At 35.6% G+C, this 26,427-nt stretch overlaps 1 protein-coding gene across 2 annotated transcripts in view; it reads right to left on the reverse strand.

Moving 5' to 3' along the window:
• LOC131033838 (acyl-CoA-binding domain-containing protein 6) overlaps positions 1 to 19,604 on the reverse strand; it is a 109,962-nt gene extending 90,358 nt beyond the window's left edge. Inside the window, exon 1 of one of the 2 annotated variants that reach the window (XM_057965131.2) lies at positions 19,256 to 19,604. In XM_057965131.2, coding sequence (XP_057821114.1) covers positions 19,256 to 19,414 — 159 coding nt within the window. In that variant the 5' untranslated portion in view covers positions 19,415 to 19,604. The remainder of the gene's footprint in view (positions 1 to 19,255) is intronic. The other variant, XM_057965130.2, reaches the window with a different exon arrangement.
• Between the last annotated feature and the right edge of the window lie 6,823 nt (positions 19,605 to 26,427).

The raw sequence follows: 26,427 nt of genomic DNA on the forward strand, positions 1-26,427 counted from the left end.
TCACAATAGAAGAGACAAAAAAAGTCTTTGATCTCTAGGACCTTGGGTAAAGTAATTGTCATATTCATGCAAAAGCTACAAAGATGAACTCATTACCCTTGCAAACATATTGAACATTTTGTAGCTGAGATTTTGGAATGCACTGGTTAGAATTTTTAGATCCATATTTCAGGTGAGTCCCTTCACCCATCATCAGAGAGAGCAAATATAGTTGTGCTATCCCAAAACTCGGCTATAAATACCAAAATGGCAGAAGACTTCACTCTTTAACACATGCAAATGTTTAATATGGATTTAATTCAATCTATTAAAAGGTGCAATTAAATGAAACAAATTGACTTTTTTCACAGTATTTAACAGAAAATGATCCAGATGATTCTCTTATAAAACTGCTAATATAAATTACTGTCCCATGTGATATGTTCAATCTATTGCAATCCACATAAATAAGGCTGTTGTGATGTCCATGGAAATTTTCACCTTCAATGGAAAAACCATTCTAACCAGAAATAAACTTTAACTGTATGGTAGATAGTTAACATTGTTGATTTATTCGTTACCAAATCACTCTTTCATAACATTTTTCTGAGAAAGCTAAATTTACCTTTTAGAAGACTCTGAAATAGTAAATCACATGAATCAACTCTTCAAGTTACAGCAATCATTAAAATCTGCGTGAATTTATACTAAACTATAAGACTTCTCGTGAGCATATTGCTCCTATTTCTTCTCAACAGCACAGCCATGCTTCCTCTTGTCGCCTTAGATCTTCTCCTCTCTGGCCCCCTCTCCAGTCACGGGCAGATGCATATTATGAGCTTTTTCACTACAGGGTACCTATCTCAGTCCTTGACACCTCCAATTGAAAATTATCAGATCTTGTACCGGTCCTTTCACAGTCAGCAACAATGGCACTGGCAACTTTGCCATTTCTAGCAGACAGTGATAATTGATTATCTTCAGTTTTCTTCTACAGCTACTCTCTACTCTTCAGGGATTTTGTTCCCCTTTCTTGGCCTATTTGTACCTATTTCCTACCACATGTTTTGGTGGTCCCCTGTTGTTTTGTGTTTTCTGCTTTCCTACATTTGTTCTTCCCCTTAGCGGGACCTTTCTAAGTTTCTCTTTCAAGAACTCACTGTTGTATACTGCTGTTCTCTTGAATCCCATTGACCTATTTTTGGTCATCTGCAGACATTAATATAATTTTATTTTTCTTTCTTTCTGAAATGCATACATTTCTCATTTTATGAACTTTACAAAAATGTCAGTTATATCACACTTTATCAAACACTTCATTCCATAAAATTTAAGCTAAGAAAAAGTTTGGTCAATACAGTTAAATCTACAAATGCAAGATCTCAAGGAAAGATCATACTAGAATTTTACAGAGCTTTGTAGATATAATGAGTAGAACCTATTATTTTGACTACAATTATAAGCAAAGTTAGCGCCAGGACTTTTACTATGGACAAAAATCTTTCACATTCATATCCTTGCATGACCCCTATCTGTAGATATTTTACATAAGTTGCTAAATTGCTTAGTTTAATTCACAGTACTAAATGACCCTCCCAAACTATTAATTATGCTTCTAAATGAATAAAATGGTGAATTATCATTATTTAGATAATAAACGTGGGCACTTCTATAGAATGTCTGCCCTTGTCTTTTCAAAAATTTCAGATACCTACTACCAAACATTTTTTCCTCAAAGTTTAAGCTAAGAACAAGAAGTTCAGCACAAATATATGCAGTGAAATCTACAAATGTGATATATTGAAGAGAGTTCACAACAGATTTAACACAATCTTGTAGATCTTAAAATTTGTTACTGTTCCTTTGGCCATAGTTCAAAGCAGATAGAGCACATATGCTAAGTAGGAACTGAACCAAACAAGCCTCTAAATAGGTAAAAGTAAAAAACCCTCTGTTAAAATACAATCAAACGATTCAGGAAGGTACTAAGTGGGTAACAACTGTAAGCATAATCAAAGCATCTAATAAAGTACATAACATGAGCCTCTCCTAAAATACACTAAGGTACTAAGTGGGTAACAACTGTGAGCATAATAAAAGCATATAATAAAGTACAAAATATAACATGCAAGGCAATAGGTACTACAATATGCGAAGGAAGGCAATTGTATGCAATAAACTAAATATAACAATCTGCTGATAACAATAGATAGAGGGCAAAGGGATACTTATACCTGTGGGTTCTTATTTGCACAATTATTTCCCCCTTTCACTAGAGCTTATGGGTCACAAGATTCAATAGCTTAGGTTGAAACTTTGGAAGGTAAGAGATAACCTACCAAGTCAAGAAGATGAACGTATCTAGGTCTCTAAATGTAAAAAATGTGAAATACTCAGCTCCAATTTTCAAGTCCTTTACATTTGTGTGTTACTCAAGGTGAAGTCCCCTTGTCCTTCTCAGGATTTAGCATGCCATGACCCATAAGTAAATCTTAAGTAATGCACAAGGTCGGAGAGATTTGTGTCTCTGTTCACTCAGATATGAATGAAGACTAAGCCTATATATGTGGTTACCAAATCTTAGTTACTAATTCTTAGATGTTGATGCCACTGGCCATTGGCAGCATAGTTGGCTTCTAGTACACTGAAAACAGCAAATGGAATCTGAACAATACCAACCATTTACAAACTGAAACTGCCAACCAAGTTTAGTGACATCATGACTTGTCCTAAAGATGGTCAGTCTCATACAATGAACCTATATGGGCTCAAAGGTTCTAGGAGGGAAATGAGGGAGACAAGATGAAGTCATTCAGTAGGCCACCAAGATGTAAATAATAAGTAGGTGTCTAAATGAGAAAATGTATAAACCTAGGGCACTTAATGAATAGGCAACACAATAACTCTAGCCAAGCCCGCCCCAATCCTATGATATATCAATGATAGGATATGAAAAGCACATGCAGCTTTTACCATAGATGCATACAGTTCACATTTAGTCCATTCATATTTTTCTTCTAGTATGTCATTGCTTGCTCTTATTCAAAGTACTAAATTACTTTATTAAACTGATGATCATTCTTGAACATTGGTAAAATCAAAATGGGGATTTGCTTGTCGGAGGTTGAGAAAAGTCCTATTTCTGATAGAGGAAGACAAAAAAGTCATCCTCCATTGCTGCCCCGGAGCTCTTTTCCTTATCAACTTTGAACTAAATTGGTAGCCTTCATTCCATTGGTATATTTTTGTTTTCCTTGGTCTCTTTTTTCTAACTACATGTTGCTTTGTGGATGGATATAAATATTATAAATAATTATCATTATGGTTTCCTTTTTCTAAAGTCTGTCATTCGGACCTTATTAACTTCATTTTCTTGGAGTGTGTATACTTCCTGAATTTATTGTGTAGTGCTGTTAGAGGGGTAGGTTTCCTCATGCTGCCGGTGCTTGTTAGGTAAGTCTTGTATAGTGTTCAGAAAATTGTTTAAGAAACCACCATTTCTTGAACCTTAATGTGATTAAATTGTTGGACATTGCTGCTGCTAGGGTATGTTGTTGTCATTGATGTCAACATATTCCTGCTCCGGTGTTTGCAGATTGATTCACTGGAACTATGGTTTAGTGTATGGAGTATTTCTAGTATCATTATATTCTTCTGTATTGGTCTTGGTGATCCGAGAAGCTTAATTGATCATATCAGATGATCCGGTTTTGCAGTTTGTTTTTCTGATCAATACTTTGTAGAGTTCAATATTTCCTCCAGCATATTCCGGTGTGATCAGATTTTGAGCTGAGATTTTGGGATATTGTTTGGAATGGTCTTCTGTATCTTCATTTCAGATGGTTCGTGATTTGGTGCTCCGCAAGTTATCTTTTCTTCGTGACAGTTGTTGTTTGAGTGTTCTTGAGTTTAAAATGTTGATCGAGGAAGATTTGATAAGTGGTGTTGGTGCAGCTGTTGCTAATGATTCTAACGTGCTTGCCGGTGTTTCCTAATTGTGTCCTATTTGCCCTAACGATCCACATTGATCGTTGTGCGAGTTCTTGGTGATTTTGCTGAACCGGTGATGTTCTTCGTGTTATGCGGTTTTCCTAGTGGTGTAGCGTGTTGCGGTTGATCTTGGCGTGATTTTCGGTGGTGTTGCGTGTTTGGAGATTTGATTTAGGTCCATGTTATGTCATGTAAATCATTATATTGATCCGGTGGTCGATCTTTGTATCGTGTGATGTAATTTTGTAATTATGAGTTGAGGGTTTAGCCGACCTTGTTGTCAAGGTTGATGAATTGTATAAATAGGTGATAGAGTCATGTAAATTAGGTGTCAAGTTTGTGTCTGCATTATCAGAGAGTGGTGTATGTGCGATCAAGTGGTTTCATCTTTCGGTGTTGTGATTGAGCAAAGATTGGTGTTGCAGAGCAGACAATTCTGCTTAACTGGAACTGTCATCAGGCATTGGAGATCCTATTCTTTCAGTTCATTTCTTCCGGATTGTAGTGTGAATCTTGTTGTAAGTCAGTGAGACTTCCCTAAGGGTTGTAGCCTTCCGGGTCATTGTCTTTTGAGCAGTGAGCTCTAGGCAATGTGCCTGAATGCATGTTTATCTTTGTCGTTGTTGTTGTTGCAGTTTATCATATTTGTTTTGTGATTAAGTTAGTAGATCCGGTGAAAGCCGATCCACCCCCCCCCCTTCTCTCAATTTTCCCTCATTGTTGTTGCCAACATAAATAACATGTTTTCTCCTGGGTAGAAGTGGTTTTGGCTAGCCAATGAATGGCACACAAACTTGATAATGAGAAAATATTTGAGGTTAATAAAAATTGAGAAAGGAAAACAACGGATATGGCAAATTCTATGGAAAGAGGAACTGCTCTATTTGGTAATGCAACCTCTTGGCCAACATATATTGCTAGAATTTGAAACATTTTTAAAGCTTTTTGTTTCAGCTCTAGAAATCTAGAAATAATGCTATTTTTATTACCAAAGCTATTGATTGTTCTTTTTCTCTTATTAAGAAAATTTATGTGCTTACCTCCACTACTTTCCGGTCAAAGCACGAGCAAATAAGAAAACTAGAATTCCAACATCTCCAAAACCTTAATCACTAGGGGAGTGCACCTTGTACCATGAGGAAAGTTCAACTCGATGATCTAGTCCAAAGAATGACACCACTGAGGCAGAAAAGCCACTCAAACAACCGAAGTTGTTGCTTGCCTGTCATGCCCCCGATCGGACTTCCCAACAAATCTGCATATGAAATTGTCTTGCAAAGCAAGACTTAACAATTTCATAAGTTGCAGTAATCTGAAGATGACTGAGGGAGGAAAATGTCATGATCCGAATCATATCATTTGATTAAGACTTCACAATTTTAAACACCAGCAAGACATACATTATCACTAGCAGTGATATCCTTCATAGACAAATGGACTGATGGCAAATAGCACAGGGATACATTTCATCCATGGTACCATGATCAATCCTAGTGGTCAGGAATGATTGTAGCCACGATACCACTTGAATTATTAACTGCTGCAGAATTCTTCCTACTAACTTAAGACATGTGATTCCCTTACAGACAGGATTAAGGGATTAGTTACAATAAGAAATCATAATCTAACGAGACGGCTCAGTAAGGAAGGGTCATGCGATTTGCTAAAAGATGCCTCTCTTTCCAGTGGTCACCATTTTGAGGAGAAGCCACAACCGTCCACCAACAAAGGAGAAGAATAAGAACATACCAAGCAATCCAGAAAAGGCATCGAAGAAGACCAGATTGATATCAAATATCAACTGGAGACTTAGTTTGATCACAACAAGGATCATCCATTACAGCAGATTGGATTATTTACAATCATTATTAGTAACAGCAGATAGGTATGTTATATCTTACCTTATGAACTATATGCTTATTTACAATAATGTCCTATTCGAATTCTATCAGGGATAATAGGAAAACATATGGTCTATAATATAAGTTATTTCAGTTATTCATATATATACATACATACATATATATATATATATATATATATATATATATATATATATATATATATACTCGACTTCAGACTCCGCAAGGGTGACTTGACTCCGGACTTTGGACTCGGCAAAATAACTCAAAGCAGACTCGGCAAGTGAAAAACCCAAGAAATGTAGAGATTTTAAGGATTTAAAACTTGTTTCATGCGCCCTTTATTAAATAAACCTTGAAGACACAATAACATCATCAAGTAGTAGCTAATTTGATCATATACACAAGTATACATCAATCACATAATTATAAATGCAAATTATAGTTGAAGGAAATAGCACACTTAGGTATTTAAATATTGTCAAATGTATGTAAAACTCATGGAATATAAAATCCATGACATCAAATATCTCACAAGGTAGGTGAGCCCCAAGAGGTGGTACGGGTGTTCCTAAAATGCTTAGGGAGCCCAAGAGGTGGTATGGACGGGCATTCTTGAAACCCTTGGGCCTACTTGTGGAGAATGGTTTTCTAGCACCCTAACATAGTTATTCCCCATCCTCCATTAGGGTTGATGATTAGGAAAGAAGTAAGGATTGGACTTAAATATGGTAATTATCAATTGTATCATGAATACTAATGGTTCTCTAGTTTTAATAATTTGATTTAAGGCATAAAAAGTGTTGTAACGTTTTCACACATCGACCCATCGCAAATGGGGACCCCCACTTTTTTTAAGCATAGTTGTAAATATAGGTGTCCCAGATTAGTATAGTTTAGAGTTAGCATCTTTTGAAATCAAAAAACCAAAAAAAATTCAAAATTCAAAAATACAAAAAAATTCAAAAATTCAAAAATCCAAAAAACTTAAAAATTTCAAAATTTCAAAAATCCAAAAAAATTGAAAAATTCAAAAACTTACAAATTTTGAAAAATTGAAAATTTTGACTAAGGCATGGTGATATGTCGCACTTTGCTTTTATATACGCCGCGCTTTGCTTTTACATACGTCACGCATTGTCGTCGCGTGCTACCTTCGCGCATTGCTCTCGCAACGATGTCACATTGTTGTTGCACTTCGCTTTCGTGTTGTCGTCGTGCATCACTGTCGCGCGTTGCTTTCACGTATCGCATTGCACTTACTGCACTTAGTCGTCACGCATTGCCTTTGTGCATCACTGTCATGCGCTTGTCACGCATTGCTCTCGCACTTATCATAGATTTTTTTACATACGTCGTACGAAGCCTTTGTGCCTACGCAATAGCGTTGCGCTCGTCATACCTCACACGCGTCACGAATTGAAGACTTAATTAAATAACAAAGAAGATGTTGCCCAGCCAACATAGAACGAACAAGGAGCGTCATGCATAGAACGAAAGGAGGGGCCACTCAAGTTCATTTCTTTTAATTGGTGCCTTGTGTTGACTCGACTAGAATCAGTAAGACGGCTAACTCACAAATCTCTATTTAATGAAGGTGGCGAACATTGTATTTGGCAAATCGAACTTCACAAAGAGGGCCTTCCACGATGCAATATGTGTACACAAATGAAGTTGTGTCACATGATCAGTGCAAGCATAACCGAGGACTCAAACGATGATTACAAGCTTTATCAGTGGTATCAAAAGCTCAGCTTGGCTCATTAAAGTAAAGTGGCCAACACTACCATCAAAGGATGCGATTATTAAGTGGAAACAGTGAATTCATAAGCTACAGAGAGCATCTATTTAAGACTGCGATTTTGATGAGCACTCAGTAATTGCATCAAAGACATCAGCGACTTCATTTTACATAAGCGACTTGAGCCACAACATTTGAATCACTAGCGAAGATCACTTTGATGCAAGGTTTTGATCCAAATCTGCAGATGACATCAGCAAGTTATGCTTAGTAGTTATTGGTGGCATCAAATTCCGTCACCTACCTTAGCAAATCATTCAAGAATGGCGACTTCATTCCAAGGCGATCTGATGTGATGCAAATTGATCATCTTTGATCAAGTAACTTGCACTCACCTTGTCCCCATAGCGATTAGAATTGGATCAATAGCATTTCTTAATCACTCAGCGATACATGTTCAAAGAGGTTTCGTGGTATACAAATCGCGCAGTGAATTCAACTTTGAAAAGCCATGATTCTGAGTTTTGATCAGAAATTCATATTTCATCAGCGATTAGAATCCTAGCAACAACTAGAGCATCATGCTCTTATCAACCAAAGATATAACAAAGACAGCGATTCCAATAGGTTCATAAGTGGCGATTCTGATTTCATCTGCAGATTGTATTTTGGTCAAAACCGAATTCGAATCACACAGGGATCTTACCTTTGACAGCGATTTCATTTGAAAGTGATGAATTTGAACTCCCAAACTACATCAAATTCATCTTATATCTGTCAGCAAATTACATCTTTGGCAGCAATTTAGAGGAGGTCGCGAACACTATATAGTGAGTTTGGCAAGGTGGGTCAGGTGATATTCAGTGGTGGACTTGTATAGACAATGATTCATACTTGTTAACAATCTTTGAGACCAAGATTGATTTTGACACAGGGGTCATCATTGGGGTAGAGAAATTAACTTTATTAACAAAGCTCCCCAAGCAGATTGGTCATTATCGGTGAATATCTTATCAGAAACAAAAGAAAGACAGTGAATTCGTATAGAGGTGACAGCACTGTTTCTCTAGTGGCAGCGAATTTACATTTATTTTGATCACTGTGTTTGATCAAAATATCTATAAGAGGCGATTAGATCAGTATATCAGTAATCTCAGGTCTGAGATGAGCTTCTTTAGTCATCTTTGATCAAATTTCGTCTTACACTGATTAGTTTGGTCTTATTCAATTATTGTATGATCTTGATTACAATAGCCTTCTTTATTTCATTTTGATCGTCTTAGTGTGTTTTGAAAGGATTATTATTTGTTTAAGATGATTATATTTAGTCAATGGTTGAAGGCCTTACTTAGAATTTCAAGATTTTTATTAAGGTTTTCATGCCTAGATAATCGATTACATATTCGCAAGAAAATGTTATCATGCATGATGCTAACTTAGTCAAATCTCGCAGGTGCGTTATGATAGGATCGCGACAGGTGCTTATCAAGGAGGACTCAAAGAGCGTCATCATTGAGTCAAAGATTGCATCGTATTGGGGTAACGTAGGTGACACGAACCTCGAACACGTCGACATGAAGAAATTTCAAGGCATGCTCTACATCACCAGGCCAATAGGACCCACGGATAGAAAGTGGCATCGTCAAGGCAGCCGGCATCCCTTTAGCAATGCAATGCAACGAGCTCATCGTTGAATGCGCAAGACACTACGATCCCGATACCACACCAAATGGAAACAAGTCAGGCCATCACAGACAAAGGGAAACAACAAGTTGCACAAGACAAAGTAGCGTCACCCAAACCAGTCAATGACAAAGTAGGTAGCGACACATATGTGTACATTGAAGACGAGGATGAGCAAGATGTGACATCTCCGTGAGAAGAGTAACAGATGAAAGAGATACAGGTTGCAGAAAGATTAATTATACTTATTTGGCTAAGAGAGACAAATTGTCAAAGAACGTGATCGTCAAGTTGCGAGCCCACACAAAGAAAAGTAGGATTGATGCATTTCAAGGCACAATGAAGATCATGTATAGGCGACGACGGGATCTAATGGAAGCAATCAACGTGACGAACAACTATCGACATCAAAGCAAAAGATAAGCGTCAATGCCACGCACTCGAGAAGAATTTTCACAATCTTGAATTTCCTTCGGAAATCCAAGAATCATTGCCAGTATAGCCAAATGAAAACTTGCAAATGTAGGTGATTGCGAATGCAGGTGATTGTGAATGCAGGTGATCAAGACATGAGATCATTTCAAAAGAGTTCATCAAAGTTAGAAGGTCAACATGAGCAGAGTTGTCATCCCCTCGAGCGCTCGAACATGTTGAGTATCGAGAGATATGCCGCATTCAATTGCACACTTGTGATGAGTTACAGAGATCAATCAAGATGAGGTGGCGCTTAGTCGTCATTACACCCAATCACATTATATCACAAGAAGGCACGAAGTTCGATGTACCTACCCTCGTCACTTATTGTTCAAATTTTCTGAGGACATGTGTCCCCTCAAATGTAATCATGTCATTGGTCAAGCATTAAATGCTTTGTAATGGGTTCAACAAACCCTAATTAAGGTTTCTATCTTGTAATCTTGGCCATTGATCTCAAATCGATCTAAGCCACTGAAATGTAATGAGAGCACTATAAAAGGCCTCACTTCTTCATTTGTAAGGTTAATAGTTAGTAGTCAGTAGATATTAGATAGATAGTATTTAGAGTAGAGCAGAAAGAGAAGGCAAAGATTGTTGCCAAGACATTGTTGCAAAAGACATGTTAATTTCATTGAAGAAATGGTGAATTCTATGTGTTGATTCAACAATTTGCATGGTCTCTATACTTCTCAATTTAATTTCAAGCTATTTAGATAAATGGAAGAACTTTGTATGATCAATGGTGAAATTCGTATATCCATACTACTAACACCTTGCCAATGGTAATGTGCCCTACGTAGTCAACTGGAGTCGTTCAACTTAAGCTTAACTTCAATTATCATTCTTCATTGGTATGCATCAACTTGATGGTGTCTGTGCTCGTGGTGATAATATGAACATTATAAAGCTATCCTTAGAAGATCACACTAGCCTTGTGGAGATGTGCGTTGCATGTCGAAGCAAGATTTAGTTAGGATTTCATCAAAGATCATCCATTGCTCCTACATTCTTAGAGTTAGAATAAATCTTTCTCAACCCTTATCTTTTTTTTTCCTTATTTTAATCAAGCCAAGTGAAATCTCGAGTTCCAGCATCATTTGAGCATTCAGGTGTTCAACGTAAGTCCCCTCGCAGGTACAGCAAATCACATCATACACCATTGAAGCTATCCAACACGTTAAGACCTAACATAAAAGAACCTTGGAGTCATCTCAAGTGATCCTTCGCAGATCTTCAGCATTTGAGAGTCTTTTTATCAAGAGAGGATAGAGTACCATTGGTATTCTATTCTGTGTTCGATAGCGCATCAAAACACCATCAACAATAAGTATGATGAAGTATGTTTAATTATGGTAAACAAGCATACTCCTAGTAGGGGACATTAAATTGCCACCTCCTTTTCAACAAGGGATTGGACTCCTTCACTCAATATTAACTTGGCTTAGTAGTAGTGCTCCCCAAGACATATCCCCTAGCCTAGCACTTCTATTTCATGCAAGGGACGTTTTGGGGACATGGGGACTGCCTAGAAACATCCCCCTTGTCCCCTTTAATCACTAATCATCGGGTACGTTTCAAAAACGTACCGAAGATTTCAAGATACGCCAAGGGACATCCAAGCATCACTTGACTATCCTAGGGATGGTTAGCCATCCTCTACAGCCTAGCAAGTTTTAAGTTTAGTTATTTTAACACATTTTTAAATAATAATAAAAAAGGGATGGGCAAGCCCACAAGCACCCCACTGCCCCTCTAAACCATAGCAACAAAAATCTTTTGGGGAAAAACTTGGTAAACTAAGGGTATAAGAAGTTTTGCCCAAAAAAAATAAAAATAAAAAATCAGATTTTAAAAAAAAAATGTAAAAAAACATAGAAAAAGTGAAAAAAAACTACTTGTCTTTGAAATTTAAAGGCAATTCCATAGCATAGAGATATAGAGAGCAAATAAAATAGAGAATTTAACCATGAATTGTCCAAATGAAAAATTTGCCTAAAATAGCAGAAAGCATGTAGCATGTAAGCTTTGCTAGTAAATGATTCTTTGGTAAGTTTTGCATTAAGTCGACAAAGTTATTGCCAAGTTAACGATAAAAGATTTCATTGAATGTTATGTGAGTAAACCTCTAGTCTTGTTGTATGATGTGAGTGGATGGTAAAATGCTACTAACAACACTGCATTCCAAATTATTATTAATATCAAAAGAATGTTTGATTGTAGAGATTGCATTATCACAACAAACTCTAAAACCTTTGAAAACTTACTAAGACCTTAAAAAACTACAATAAACATGTTTGCATCCTAGAAGGATAATAAGAAATTTCCAAGTAGGAAACTTCATAGAATATACCATCCAAAATCTAATCAATCGATCAAAGAGAAACCATTTCTCATAACAAGTAGAATCAAATGGCATTAATTAAGCATTTTCAAAGATTCAAGATCCAAAACCAAGTCACATTCAAAAGCTTTGCTATTAAACTAAATCTTCAAAGTTAGTCAAAGTACTAACTCACATAAAGTAGAAGTAGAAGATAGACACTAAACACATTTCATAGTTATAAGGAAACATTTGCTCTTGCTGCTAGATATACTAATATTAGAACCATTATAGCTAATGCTACAAGCTGGAAGTTGGATATAAAACTGTTTTCTTAATGTTGTCTATATTGAATAACTAGAAGGTTATGAGATTCAAGATAGAGAATCTCATGTGTGCAGATTAAAGAAAAGCTCTTTACGGCCTCAAGCAAGCTTCTTGAGCTTGGTATGAGAAGATTGACAAGTATTTGATTAGTTTAGGATCTTGCAAGAATGATGTTGATTCTAACCTTTACTCTAAAAGTATTTTTTGGTGAAATGCTAATTCTGGATGAGTTATTTCTAACTGGTGAAAATAGTCTCGTCTCTACATGAAGAAAGAATTAGCTTCAGAGTTTGAAATAAAGGACTTAGGCTTAATGCATTATTTTCCAGGGTTAGAAGTATGGCAAGATCTAATGAAATTATTCTAAGTCAAGGAAGTATACTAAATAGATTTGGAATGATGGATTGCGAACCTATGTCTACTCCTATGGAAACTAACTTGAAGGATTTGAGTTCATTTTTGCAGATCCATCAGAGTACAGACAGTTGATTGGATCCGTGATGCATTTGTTATCAGCCAGTTTATGAACAAACCAAAGCATGTTCATCTTGCTGCAGCCAAGCATATTTTGAGATATTTGCCAGGAACAGTTGGCTACAGGCTGAAGTATCCAATCAACACTGTCATCACCCTAGAAGGCTACTCAGATTCTGATTGGGCAGGAAGTGTTAGAAAACTTCAGGAATTTGCTTCAACTTGAGTTCTGCTCTAATCTCTTGGGCCAGCAGGAATCAGTCCTCAGTTGCATTGAGCACTGCTAAAGCTGAGTACATTGTGAAGCAGTGTGGCTTTACAAAGCTTCTTGCTAGGTTGTTTGGGCGACCTTGGGAACCCTCAGTCATTAATTGTAACAATCAGAATTGTATTGAGATGTTTGTTAATCCTGTGTTTCATGACAGGCCAAAACATGTGAAAACTCATTATCGTTATGTTCATGATATGGTACAGAAAGGTGCCATTCAGCTGAATATGTCAGCACCGATGAGCAGATTGCAGTTGTTCGAGTGAAGTTTGTGTGCTTTAGAAAGAGACTTGGAATTGTGGAGAACACAGCCTTGGCTGAGAGGGAGTCTCAGTCCTAGTGATGCATTAAGTTGCATCTTCCACCCTCTGCGGGCAATGCAAGGTGGAGTCACCCTCTGCGGGCAATGCAAGGTGACATTGGATCCTTCTCTCGGAGAAGGTTGAGGTGAAAGACCTCCTCCACCCTCTACGGGCAATGCAAGGTGGAACCACCCTCTGCGAAAAGCAAGGTGGCATGTTATTATTCTCAGTAGAGAAGTTTTGAGGTGTAAGACCTCCTCTCACCCTCTGCAGGCAATGCAAGGTGGATCCATCCTCTGCGGGCAATGCAAGATGTATATTTGTATATTCTTCTTGCAGGTGTACACTCATCCTCTACAGGCAATGTAAGATGAATTTCATGGAAAAGTCCATGATGCATGACTACATTACGACTTGGATAGTTGGTTGAATCCTCCCTAGCTAAGAGGGAGTGTTGAGATTATAGCTAGCTCGGATTATGTTTCAAATTTAAATGTTGCATAAATGCAATTCAAATTTGGTGTATAACTTGTGCGATTAAATTACTATTGGGTTGGGCCCAAAATCACACCATGTAACTTGTGATTAAGTTAAATGTAAGGGAGACTCATAATGTAACTTGTAATTGAGTCCAGCCCCAAATGAAACGTGTGATATGCAATTATTTATATAACTTGTAATCAAATTATTGGGTTGTGCCCAATTGGAAAATGTAACTTGATTTGGACGCCAAACTTGTCAAAAGGAAAAATAATATGAAGAAGTCGGCTTAATGAGGCTAGGCCGACCTATGTAAGAGGATCGAGTCTTGTATATAACAAGACTCAATCATGGCAATCAGATATATAAATTCAATCAATCATTCCTAGCAATCAAATATTATGTCCTAGTGAATATCCTCTCTGCTCTTCTTCAGCAAATTGGTCTTCACAAAATCAACGAATTGCTTCATAACGGCTGGGCGAATTTGTATGCCAGACGAGGCTGTAGATCTCCTTCACATATGTGCTAAATATTGTGCATGTCAAGCTCCATTCCAGTCCAGATTTGTGCATCTTCAGGTAGCAAACTTATTGGCAGATTTGTTGGGTGATATCAAGTTGTGACAATCATCTACCTTACAGCCGAAACCCTGCCAATGCATCTTCAGATTAGGGTCAGCACATAAAGGAATTCATATTGACAAAGCACTTCCCTAGATTGGGAGTCTTATCAGATAAGTGATCTGATCCTTATTGTAATTGTAATTTTAATTTGCTCATACTAAAGGGTTTTGATCTAGATCTTTGATGCTGGGTTTTTTCCTCCAAGAGGGAGGTTTTCCCAGGGTATATTGTGTTTGGTGTCTCTTGTATGTTTACATTTAAGTTAATTTCTGAGTTTACTTAAATCTGATCACTAAAACTAACAAATTCAAAGTGGGGTAGATGGTCATAGACAAGCACACCAATAGGAAGAAGTGTGGAATAAAAAATCCTTGATGATGATTGGTGGTCCACAATGAGGCAAGAAAATTGCTAATTTTATTATTTAGTTTTAAAATGTTGATTTGTTAATGTTTCTAACTACTAAAATATTTTCATTCTTTTTGAAGACTTTAATTTTTGTAACTTGTTTGCACTTGCAAATATGCTGGCTCCTTCATTGAGCCTATTGTGCAAGTAATAAGATATGTTGATATTGACTCTCCTACCCTTGGAGAGATTTATGAGACCTTTGAGATCATGCTTGGGCAAATGACACAAGCAATTCATATCAAGGACCCTACTTTGGGATTTTATGAGGGGCATCATAGGCCCATTTTGACAAGATAGTGGAGCACTATGGACACATCGCTTCCTATGGCAGCCTATTCTCTAAATCCCAAATGGTATGTAGCTAAGCTTGGAAGAGCGCCTCTATTTCATGATGAAGAGGTGAAAGAAGGGCTTATGAAGGCCCTTCAAAATATATATACTGAAGAGGAATTTGCTTTACTTTCGCACACAATGGCTTGCATTTATCAATCTTCATGGTCCAACCTTCAGCAAAACCAGATGTGAGGTCGGATAGAAATGCATTAGTTCAACCCAACCCTATTGGATGGTGGACATGGCGAGGCAAGGACGCACAGAATTGAGGGTATTTTCCTTTTGTCTTCTTTCACAGGTTGTCAATTCCTTTGTTGTAAAGAGGAATTGGTCCACATATAGCTTCATCTAATCAATCAAGAGGATCAACCTTACCTCCATATGATCAGAGAAGTTGGTGGCCATACACAGTGCCTTGCCACTATTGGATTGACAGACCCTCAAGTAACGTCAAACTCCAGTCTTACATTGGGATGTTGAACCCAAAGATGTCATACAGATTGATGAGGAGGACACACAAGAGGGATTGGTTGGAGTTCCATTGCCTAAGGCAACCCCTTATATCGGTAATGACTTAAGCTCTAATTTTGATACAAACCTACCAGTTGCATCTGCTGATTTAGATTAGGGACAGACATATATTTTCTATGTTTTTATCATTATATAGTTGAAACTTGCAGCCCTCATGCATTTTGCTATAATGCTTATATGATATCTATGCACATCAACAATGAAAGCATTTAAATTTTGTTAATTTGTTTGTCAATTCTCATGTGAAATCTCAATTCAAGTCTAATGTTATGTGTTAAGCTTCTATAATGTTTATTTTGAATGCTTTATCAATGTCATGATATGAATATTTGAGATTTCTCTATACTTTTAAAAGTTTCCCTATTTTTTAATAGCCCTCCCCTACCATTCTCCTAAAAAAATGGCCAAAAAGATCCACATGCCAGAAACACATCCCATTGTCCCCTGTTGTCCCTATCCCCAAAACTTGGGGGAGCACAGCTCTACAGGCTTAAACATGTGTGGCAGTCAAGAGTGAAACCTAGAATTGCCCAATTTTTAATGGCATCTAATTGACCAAGGGCTTCGTCTTGGTATATTGAACTTGCTCATTGAAGATGTCTTGTCTATTACAAAATGGAAACCTTCAAGCATTTGTTTTGAACTTGTCCTTCGGCCTGAGATGCTTGAAAATAGATTCATGACCTTTTATTGGCATTTTTGCCAAGCTTATTTTCTTAGAGAACTACTCTATTTGTGAATACAACCTCTTGGCCAACATATATTGCTAGAATTTGAAACATTTTGAAAGCTTTTTGTTTCAGCTCTAGAAGTCCAGAAATAATGCTACTTTTAATAGTAAGGCTATTGATTGTTTTTTTTCTCTTATTGGGAGAATTTATGTGCTTACCTCTGCATACTTTCAGATCTAGGCGCCAGCCAAAAAGATGGCACTGGAATTCCAACATCTATAGGACATTAATCGCTAGGGGAGTAAACCCTGTACCATGAGCAGAGTTCAACCTGATGGTCCAGCCCAAAGAACACCACCTCCAACCACTGAGGCAGCAAGGCCACTCACACAGCCACATTTGTTTCTTGCCACCTCCTTCTCAACAAGGGGTTGGACTCCTTCACCCAAGATTGACCTACTAGGCCTATGTCAAGTCGCATCAAGACTTTTGTTCAGCCTCTGCCTCCTAGCTAGTGAGTGTCAATCCAGCTTGCAATCCAAGATTCAAGATGGCTGGAAGATCCCTAATCCTCCCTCTTATGAGCCTTCCCCTTAGTTGTTTCCCCAACAAGATAACTGCTCCCCCACCTCTTGGTGTGGCTGCATGTGCTTAGTGGTTTCGCTCAATGCCTTTATTGTTTCTGGTTTCTCGCTTGCATATGTTGGGCTGTGAATACCAACCAGTCACTTTTTATGATAAGCCTTCTTTTGTGTGCTCTTATTTATATAATGTTTAACATATAAAGCTCATTTAAGTGTTTATAATAAAAAACTTCTTCCCTAACATAAATGTTAAAAGAGCAATTGATCATCAAATTCCTTGTTCTAATTCACGTGCTGAGAATTTAATGCATTACTGTTAAACCAAGAACGGACTAACAATGAATTAGGGTTACTGAACACATTGTTTACTACTTGGGACCATATCAGGATAAAATATGTCCCATAACGTAAATGTTAAAAAGAACAATCAATTTTTGTAATCCTTGCTATTATTTGCAGAGTTCATGCTTATTGTGACCCTATTAAACTAATAAAAATATAAGATGAAGGGTCAAATTTATTTTCCTCGTAATGTTTACTAATGGAGACTAAATCAGGAAAAATGTAGCCTCTAAATACATGTAAATAAGTGTAAAAAGGCCCAAGCAGCACTAGTTGAAATCACTAGACACTATTGAATTAATAATCACATAAAGTGGTGAATTTTTTTCCTACGTACTGTTTGCTACAACCAACCAGATCAAGATTACAAATCCTGCAACAACATAAGTGTAAAAAAAAAAAAAAACCTTCCAAACTCCTTGTTCCTTGTTGCATGCTATCACTACGAAGGACAACTCAGGGTTATTTCCCACATTACACATACTGTTTACTACGAAGGACCGCATTTGGAATTTAAAATCTCCTCTACCATAATGTAGAACATGACAATCAAAACTAAAATCCCTTGACCTTTCTTGTCAGCAATGCTACCACTTACAACGATACTATTAAAATAATAAATTAATAATTGGATAAACAATGAAATAATGTTATTATCCACATACTGTTACCTAAAAAGGGTCGACCAGGATCAGAAATTCTTCTCCACAAAAAACAACTAAAACGAGCAGCCAGTTTTTTAATTCCTTCCTCTTATTTTAAGTACTATTGATTACCATGACCCCCGCTAGCCTTATTATTATATAAAACGAAGAATTGGGTTTGTTTTCCACAGACTATTCACTGCCAAAGACAGATCAGATTAAAGGATCCACCCTAACATAAGAGTTGAAAAGAGGAATCAATTTTAGAAATCTTCCTCTTGTTTAGAGTACAAGTATTCATCGTGAACCTGTTAAACTAATTATTGAGTAAAATGGAGATTTATGTTGTTTTCAGCATTATGTTTACTGTATCACGCCAGATTAACACCAGTAATCTCCTCTAACATTAATTAGTAGAGAAGTGCAGTAAATTCAGGTGACCAATGAGATGCGTTTAAATGGCTAAATCATTGGACTTCCTAAGAGAAGCCCGAAGTTAAAATCCACGTGAGTAACGATAAAGTGTTAAAATTGAGGTAAAATACTAAAATACAACATCCAACTTGCTCGGTGTGATGTGTAACCCAATAGACAATAACGATTGCAGCACTCATAGATCAATTTTACAGAAGAAATGCACCTCAGATGTGGAATCTATGCCGAAGGTCATCCCAAAATTGAAGTTTACCAATTCAAAAAAGTGCATTTACATTCTGGATTCCTCACTCTTACTAATACTGTGATTACTTGCTATGAACCTGTGGAACTACAAATCAGGTCAGTTTTCACATAAAGTATGTAAAAAGCAGCCAGATCAAGATTAAAAAAACCCATTTCCCATTTTTAACATCCCAATGAGGCATCAATGTAATTCTCTAGATTTATCTATATCAGGAGCTTAATCATCAATGTGCACATGTCGTTTTTATGCTGATGATACATCACGAAGAGTTATTCAAAACGTTATAAAAATAAATCAACATTGTCTTTCCTAGAATCATGTTATCTAATTCGTATGACAGTGGAAACCTTATGACAATTATTTTGTCCTCGGATCTCACTTTAAATTCCCCAAATTCACCCGAATTGGAGATAAACTTTGCAAAGGCCTTCTGATTGACAATTTAAAATAATAAATGAAAGGCAGATCCAACAAAAACATGCCGGGATAACTTCGAATTACAACTTCGGCACTAAACTGGAATCTTACTTGCTGGTAAAGTCCGTAAAGAAGTAATGCGATCTCATTTTTGAAGCGGGATATAGCAGCTTTGGAAGAAGAAACGTCTGATGTTCCGAAGCCAGCATATGCAGCCGCTGCGTAAAATCTCTCGGGATACGCCAATCCAGAGCTCGACCTCGTCGCCATTGTTGATCTTCAAATTAAAACCCTAAAGATTGATTTGTTCGATCTGAACCCTATCAAACCAGACGTTGATCTTTTTGTCAAACACTTGTCATCTGCTTCAAGCTATTTCTATTTTCTTGTATACTTCAAACTGGCAAACAGCAACAAGTTTTTCGGTGCTGAATAGCCATAATTTATTTGTGTTTTGGCTAGTTTGTAATCTTCCCATAAGGTTTATTAACATAAGTTAATATTTCTGTATTTAATTTAGGTGTAACTAATTTAGGTGAACTGTAATGTTTATGACAATGCTATAGAAACCATGTTCTCTGTGTTTTAATGTATGTTCTATTCTTTTTAAGAGTAGGTGAGGAATATTTTTTTTTTATGGTATGGTTTAATTTTTATTTATTTTTTAGTTAATTATTTATTTTTAAGAGAAAGATATTATCAAGATTATTAGAGATAACTATAAATAATTGTTAAGAAGATATATTAATCTATCGTCACAATTCAAGTCAATAAAAATCTCTTCCCAAAAATATGTCTAGTAGAGCACTTGTCATGATTGGAAATTACAAGAAGAACCTCCTTATTCTAGTCCTCAATTCTATTTGACACCATTTTTGTATACAGCTTTCTACCAAGAATATCTAATAGTTGAAGGCAAAGGATGCCAGAAGAGAGGTATTGAACACAAAAATAGAAACAAGACAAATTTTCTCTAGTTGTGTTGAAATAAACTCTGAAATACATTGACATCATTGCCCTTTGATCACAATGCATCTCTCATACTAAACAAAACCAAAGCCAACTCTAAAAAATATATTGAAATCAACAATGCAACCATCCATCCATCGTTAAGGGCAAGACATGCACAAGATAGTTTGTCATATAGATAATTAGTTTATAATTTGTGAAGCCCACAAACCATCTTGTCTTTACCCAGAATTCTAATTAAATCAGGGCAACTAAAAAACACATTAGAACTAAGTTATCCATCATCAAGTTTGACAACACTATTAGCTAGAAAAATCTATAACTTTATTTGAATCTTATAAGATATGACCAATAGAGAAGTTATTTAGAATATCAAGAAGCAAAATAATTGCATCAACCCTTTTTTTAAACTTCCAACATTACACATTGTGTGAAATAATTGCATTGATACAAAGTTTGGGATCACCTTCAATATCTATAGAAGTGAATTTATTCTAAGCACACAACTTTTAGTTCTTTCCATTAAGCACTAAATTAGTGGAACCTAAGAGAAAACAATTGCAACAACACAAATCAAATTATCTTTATCATCTACGAGGATGTGTAATGTCCCCTCCCATACACCAAGGCCAGAGTTCATCAAGGAGATGGTGATTCTATATGTAACATGCCCTCGATGAACCATACCTCTAAACTCACTCTATTTCCACTTTGAAGTAAATTTAATAATAACAAATTTAGATACAAATGAATAAAATAAAAATAAATTAAATTAAATTAGTACAGCCTGAGTTGGCCTAGTGGTGGAAAACTTGTGCTCTTGAAAGAGAGGTCACAATTTCAAATCCCACAAGGGGGTAGGGTATGTACACCTTATCGGCTTCAGCTCGTTATCTATAAAAAAATAATAATAATTAAATTAAAATTTAAAAGAATATATTTAAATATAGTTAAACTTTAATTAAGTTAATAAATGGTCAAAAGACATAAAATGAAATGTTGTGACTGCCTCAAACATGAGATATAAAAGAGAGAAGAGAACCTCATTTGAGGGGGATAATTTAGGAAGGAGAAGAGAAAATCTTATTTAAATAAGAAGTGAAGATCTTATTGTGAAAGTTGTTTCCCTTTCAAAGGGCAGAAATCATGAAGAGTTGCACCCTTTCAAAGGGTACTAATGGTGAAAAGGTGTGTCTCTTGCCAAAGGGCATACATGATAAAGAGGTGTGACGTTGCACCCTTTCAAAGGGTGCTAATGGTGAAAGGGTGTGTCTCTTGCCAAAGGGCATGCATGATAAAGAGGTGTGACCTCTCCCTTACACTAAGAGATATAAAGGAAAGGAATTAAAGCATCCAGGGAGGGAAGGATCAATCAAATCAAATCAAATATATTATTAAGTTATAGGTAGTAACATCTTTGTTCCTAGTGGTATACATGGGGGATGTGCTTAATATGTATGCTTAATATATGGATTTGGATAATTTTCTTATACAAAATTTAATAGTAATATTAATATAGACTGCAATACGTATGATAGTCATACTTAATTACATAATCAAAAGATGTCATAGTAGCCAACCAAATATTAAGACAGGTCGATCACATTTAAAATAGATTAAGATGCAACAAACACATCCATATGCAACGATCTCAACAATAATGACAAGTCAACAATTGAATATTAAAAGATTGGCGTATCTCTAAGGTATTGTTTGAAAAGTATTATGGATGTAAGGACCCGCTAGTCCTAACCTTAGAAAAACAAACATAATTTATTCCTAATTTAATCTAAGTAAATTTCCATTTACATAATTGCAACATTTTTAAACAAATGAATAACTATTACCATTAGAGTGCATTCATTGAAAGAATGTTATAAAGTAAGACAACTTAGATGAATACGAACGAGTTAAAATAAAGATAACCACATGTTAATGTATATGAAATACAACAAATATCTTTACCTAAGTGTCGTACTTTCAAATAAATTCATCAAGAGAAATACTTGCGTAGTTGTTCATGCATATAATAAATGCGAACTTAAAGTATGCATAAAACTTAAATAACATTTTACGAAATTAAAGAAAATCAAGAATGAAAATACGTATCCACAAAACATACACGAGTAGGACACATGTTAGTGGTTAGTGGTTAGTAGTTTTTTTTCTTACTTTGGTTAGTTACATCTTCTTGGCGACTTCCTGTCGCATTTTTGACAGTAGATCCCATAGACCCCTTTAACATAGCTTTCACGGCTTGTTCATACATAGCTTACTTATCTTGGTTATGAGACCACATTGGTCTATTACAAGGAATCATTAAAACATCATACAATATTACCTAAGATTTTTCAATAATATACAAAAGTTTGTCTTTAGATGTCATATCTTCCTCGTCATTGGACTCACTCCTTCTACAATCTGGAAGATAGACAAATAACCCAGGCATTTTATCCACCCAAGAAATTGAAGCTTACGCTTTGTTGTGCTCATGACAAGCTCCAGTCCCTCACGGCGGAGTGTCCGAACAAGTCGGCATCAACTTTCAAGAATGGACCTGTGAGTGCATGTATCACCTAATAACAACCTGTTGAACTTATGTACATGTGATTTAGCAGGGAGAAAATAAATAACTTGGCCAAGTTTTAAGCCTTTCCCTATTTGACCCAAAATCAAACACCCTATCCATTATAAATCCCTCATTGACAAGATAAAAATTACCCTCCCAGGTATTTTCTTTCTTTATATTTACAATTGTTTTACTGAACCATGTTTGGTATTTAATATATATGACTTCTTGATCATACCCAGTTAGAAAATCATTAATCGCCAAGGTCCAAAATAAGTAACCACTGTATAACTAAAAATTGGTTAGAAAGTAAATTAGATTTACTGATGGGGACAAGAACATATCCCTCTCGAAAGTAAGATTTATAATTACAGCATAAAAACATATATATTTTAACCAGTTTATCATTGTTAGAAACTAGTCGTATTGATTAAAATAATCAAGGCTAATCTATCAAAAAATAAAATCGACCAAGGCAAAGCTTGAGAGGGCGATAACTTCTCCTTCCTAAAAGTAGGTCTTGCATAACCTATCATTTAAAACTCCAAAAGAATGAAATTGACTAAGCAAATATGTCAGCAATTAATAATTGAAAACCCACTATTCGTGCAGATCGATCAATAAAAAGGACTGCAAAAAGAAGAGATTATGGTGATAAAACTGAACTAAATTTTCTTGCTAGAAAATCGACTCATCTTGCAGATCGATCTAATAAGCTATGAATCAGCAATTATCAAATTGAACCATGTTAATTCTGCAAATTGAAGGGGAGGCATGGTTATAACAAACCGATTCAATCCAATTGCAATTAGAAATGAAGGAAGGTTGGGGCGTTAGATTTGTATAGGGGCGACAGAGTCATGTTCTATCTACATTCAATTTTGGCTTTGCCAAAATTGACTCCTCTGCAGACACTACATAGCCATCAAGTAATGACAAAATCGACTAGCTAGCATAGCATTCCATCAAAGCAAAATGAATTTGAGAAACAAAGAAAATAAAAAACTAAATTATCTAAATTACTTTACAGTCAGCCAAGTTGGTGAAGGGAGTCTTAACAGAGAGGAAAGGAAAGGGGATGAGCAGCTTTCCTCAGACAAAATTGTGCTCCTCTATTGGTTGTCCAAGTTGCAAAATAGAGGAAGGGGGTAGGCGTGGTTTGTAGCTATAGATCAACCACCCAAAACACCAATCGCCCTCAAAAAGTCCTTGCAGACTTGGCGTGGAGGAGAAAGGAGGAAGAAAGGCAATATTGATCAAGTCAATGGGGAAAATAGAAAAACATGTACCTAGTTGATATTCCTCTGAGTTTATATAACTTGCAAAGGTAGGGGTTTGATCCATGATTCATGGATCTAAATTGAATCAAAACAAGAGCGGTAGGAGAGTTAGAAGTGGAGAAGAGGATTTAGATTACCCAGTTAAGAAGATTGATCAAGAATTGGACTGGTTTGATTAGCGAGTTAGGAAGAGAAATTTGAGTGATGACAGGAAGTTACTAAGAGTTGACAAGAAGAAACTATTAGCTCGATTCTACTATCCAAAAACTCAAATGATTAAACTTAATTTTAAGTTATTAAATTTTTAATTCATTTGTTTATAATCTTTTATTTAAATATTACATTTTAATATTTTATGCTTTATTTATATCAAAATATTATTTATTATCGACTTTATTATATAATTAATTAATTTATTTTATTATTATGTGTGTGTGAATGCACAGGTCTTGTTCCCTAGGTTACTGTCGACTAACTAAGATACCCCTCCTCGTTTATTTGTTTGCCTTTGACGGTTGACCCTGCATCCACCTTGCGCTCAACTAAGTCATCATATTACATGATAAAAATCTCCTTAATAACATTAAGTTAAAATTGCCATCAATAATTTCAATTTACATTATCATCATGTCACTAAGCATTAAGTATCAGTAAATGTCATTCATCGTCAAAATAATATCATCAAATATCATCAATAATATTAACGAGCATCATATTAGCAAAATGACATCAAGCATAATAATGTTGCCAATTGTCACAATGTTAGAATAATATCATCAATGACCATCTTGTTAGAATAATATCATCAATGACACAATCTAATCCAAAAGTTGCATACAAGATTTGAATGGATTCCAGAAATCTTATAGATTTGATCAATGACCATGTTATCAAGCAATATCAATCCCTAACTTATCAACTTAAATTAAAAATTATTCATCTAAATTGAGTCATGACAATGGGTGATTAACATGTCTCTAAGAAAACAAACTAGTAATTAATGTCATAAGAAATCATCATGAAAAGATGTGACATAATCATTGTCGAAATTCATTATGTGCAACGAATCAACATAATAGGGAGTGTAATATGTAGAATCAACGATTAATATGGTTGTTAATGCCGTGATTGAAGAAGCTTAATACCTGGTTCACATAAGACAAATGTTCATAAACAAATAGTTAGTTAGTAGTGATTGGAGAAGGAATGATAACTTCATGAGGTGCGATTAGAATTATGAATGGTACAATTACCAAAGGCATGAGACATATCTTATCCAATGCAACCCTCATTCAAGCACGAGATATAAGAAGACCAACCCTTCGTTCATTCAGTACATCAATCAAGGAAGGAGGAAATAATAAAGAAATCGAGTCTTCTCTCAACCTGCACATCAAACTATTGAAAGGAGATGGAAGAATTGTTAGAGGGAGAATAGGAAGTTTGCAAACACAAATATTCCCTAATATGTTGTATTAGAATTTCCTCTCTATTGTTTACAAGTAATAATCTATTTAAATTACTGTTGAAACACATGGATATTTTTTCGTACTGTTTATTAGACATATATGCATGTTATCCTGGTCCTTATAGTAATCTTAATGAATTGAGTGCAATATCTTAGAGATGTTCTACTATTGAAAATGCATTATTTAGTTGTAGCACCATATTCTACCCTTATTGTGGCTGCTTAATTGTTATTATATTCATCATATTATAATAAGTCATGATTAATTCATCCTAGTTATGTCACATGCATTATAATAAGTGTAGACACTTATTTTTATCCACCCAATTAAATAGATTTTATATCATCCTTTTAGCTATTAATTAAATTCAATATTTAATCATCTTTCTACTATCAATAAAATGAATTATTCAATTTATTTGATTTAGTTTATTTATCCAAATTCAGACTATTAATTAAACAAATCCTATTTATTTAATTAAATCCCCATTTCACATTTAATTAAATCCCTCTCACATTTGAATAAATCAATATTTATTTAAATATCCATCCAATTCAAGTTGCACCAAAATTGAAATAAATGAATTTCATTCCAATTAAAATCCTAAATTCATCTCACTTGCACTTTCTAGAATATGCAAGTTGCATGGCTAACCCTTCTTCTAGATTCTTCTAAACCCTTCTAATTAACCTAAACCCTTTCTTAAACATTTGCACATTCCTAAACTAAGGATTAGGAAGGAGTCACTTCTCAAAACCATTAAAGGATTTCTCCCTTCCACAAGTTAACCTCCAAAGTCTTCCTAAGCCTTTAAGGCTAACTCACCTTTGACCCTTGGTTAGAGACTTTTTCTCTAACTTAACCATTCATCTAACCCCCAAGTCTCTTGAAGAATTTATTGCCTTGACTATGATTATCCTTTAACCCTTGCACAAGAGTTTATCCCTTGGATAAAAGCTTTATCCACTAACTAACCCTAACCAAACCCCCTAGAGT

This window comes from Cryptomeria japonica, chromosome 9 (genome assembly GCF_030272615.1).
Source record: "Cryptomeria japonica chromosome 9, Sugi_1.0, whole genome shotgun sequence".
Lineage (NCBI taxonomy): Eukaryota > Viridiplantae > Streptophyta > Pinopsida > Cupressales > Cupressaceae > Cryptomeria > Cryptomeria japonica.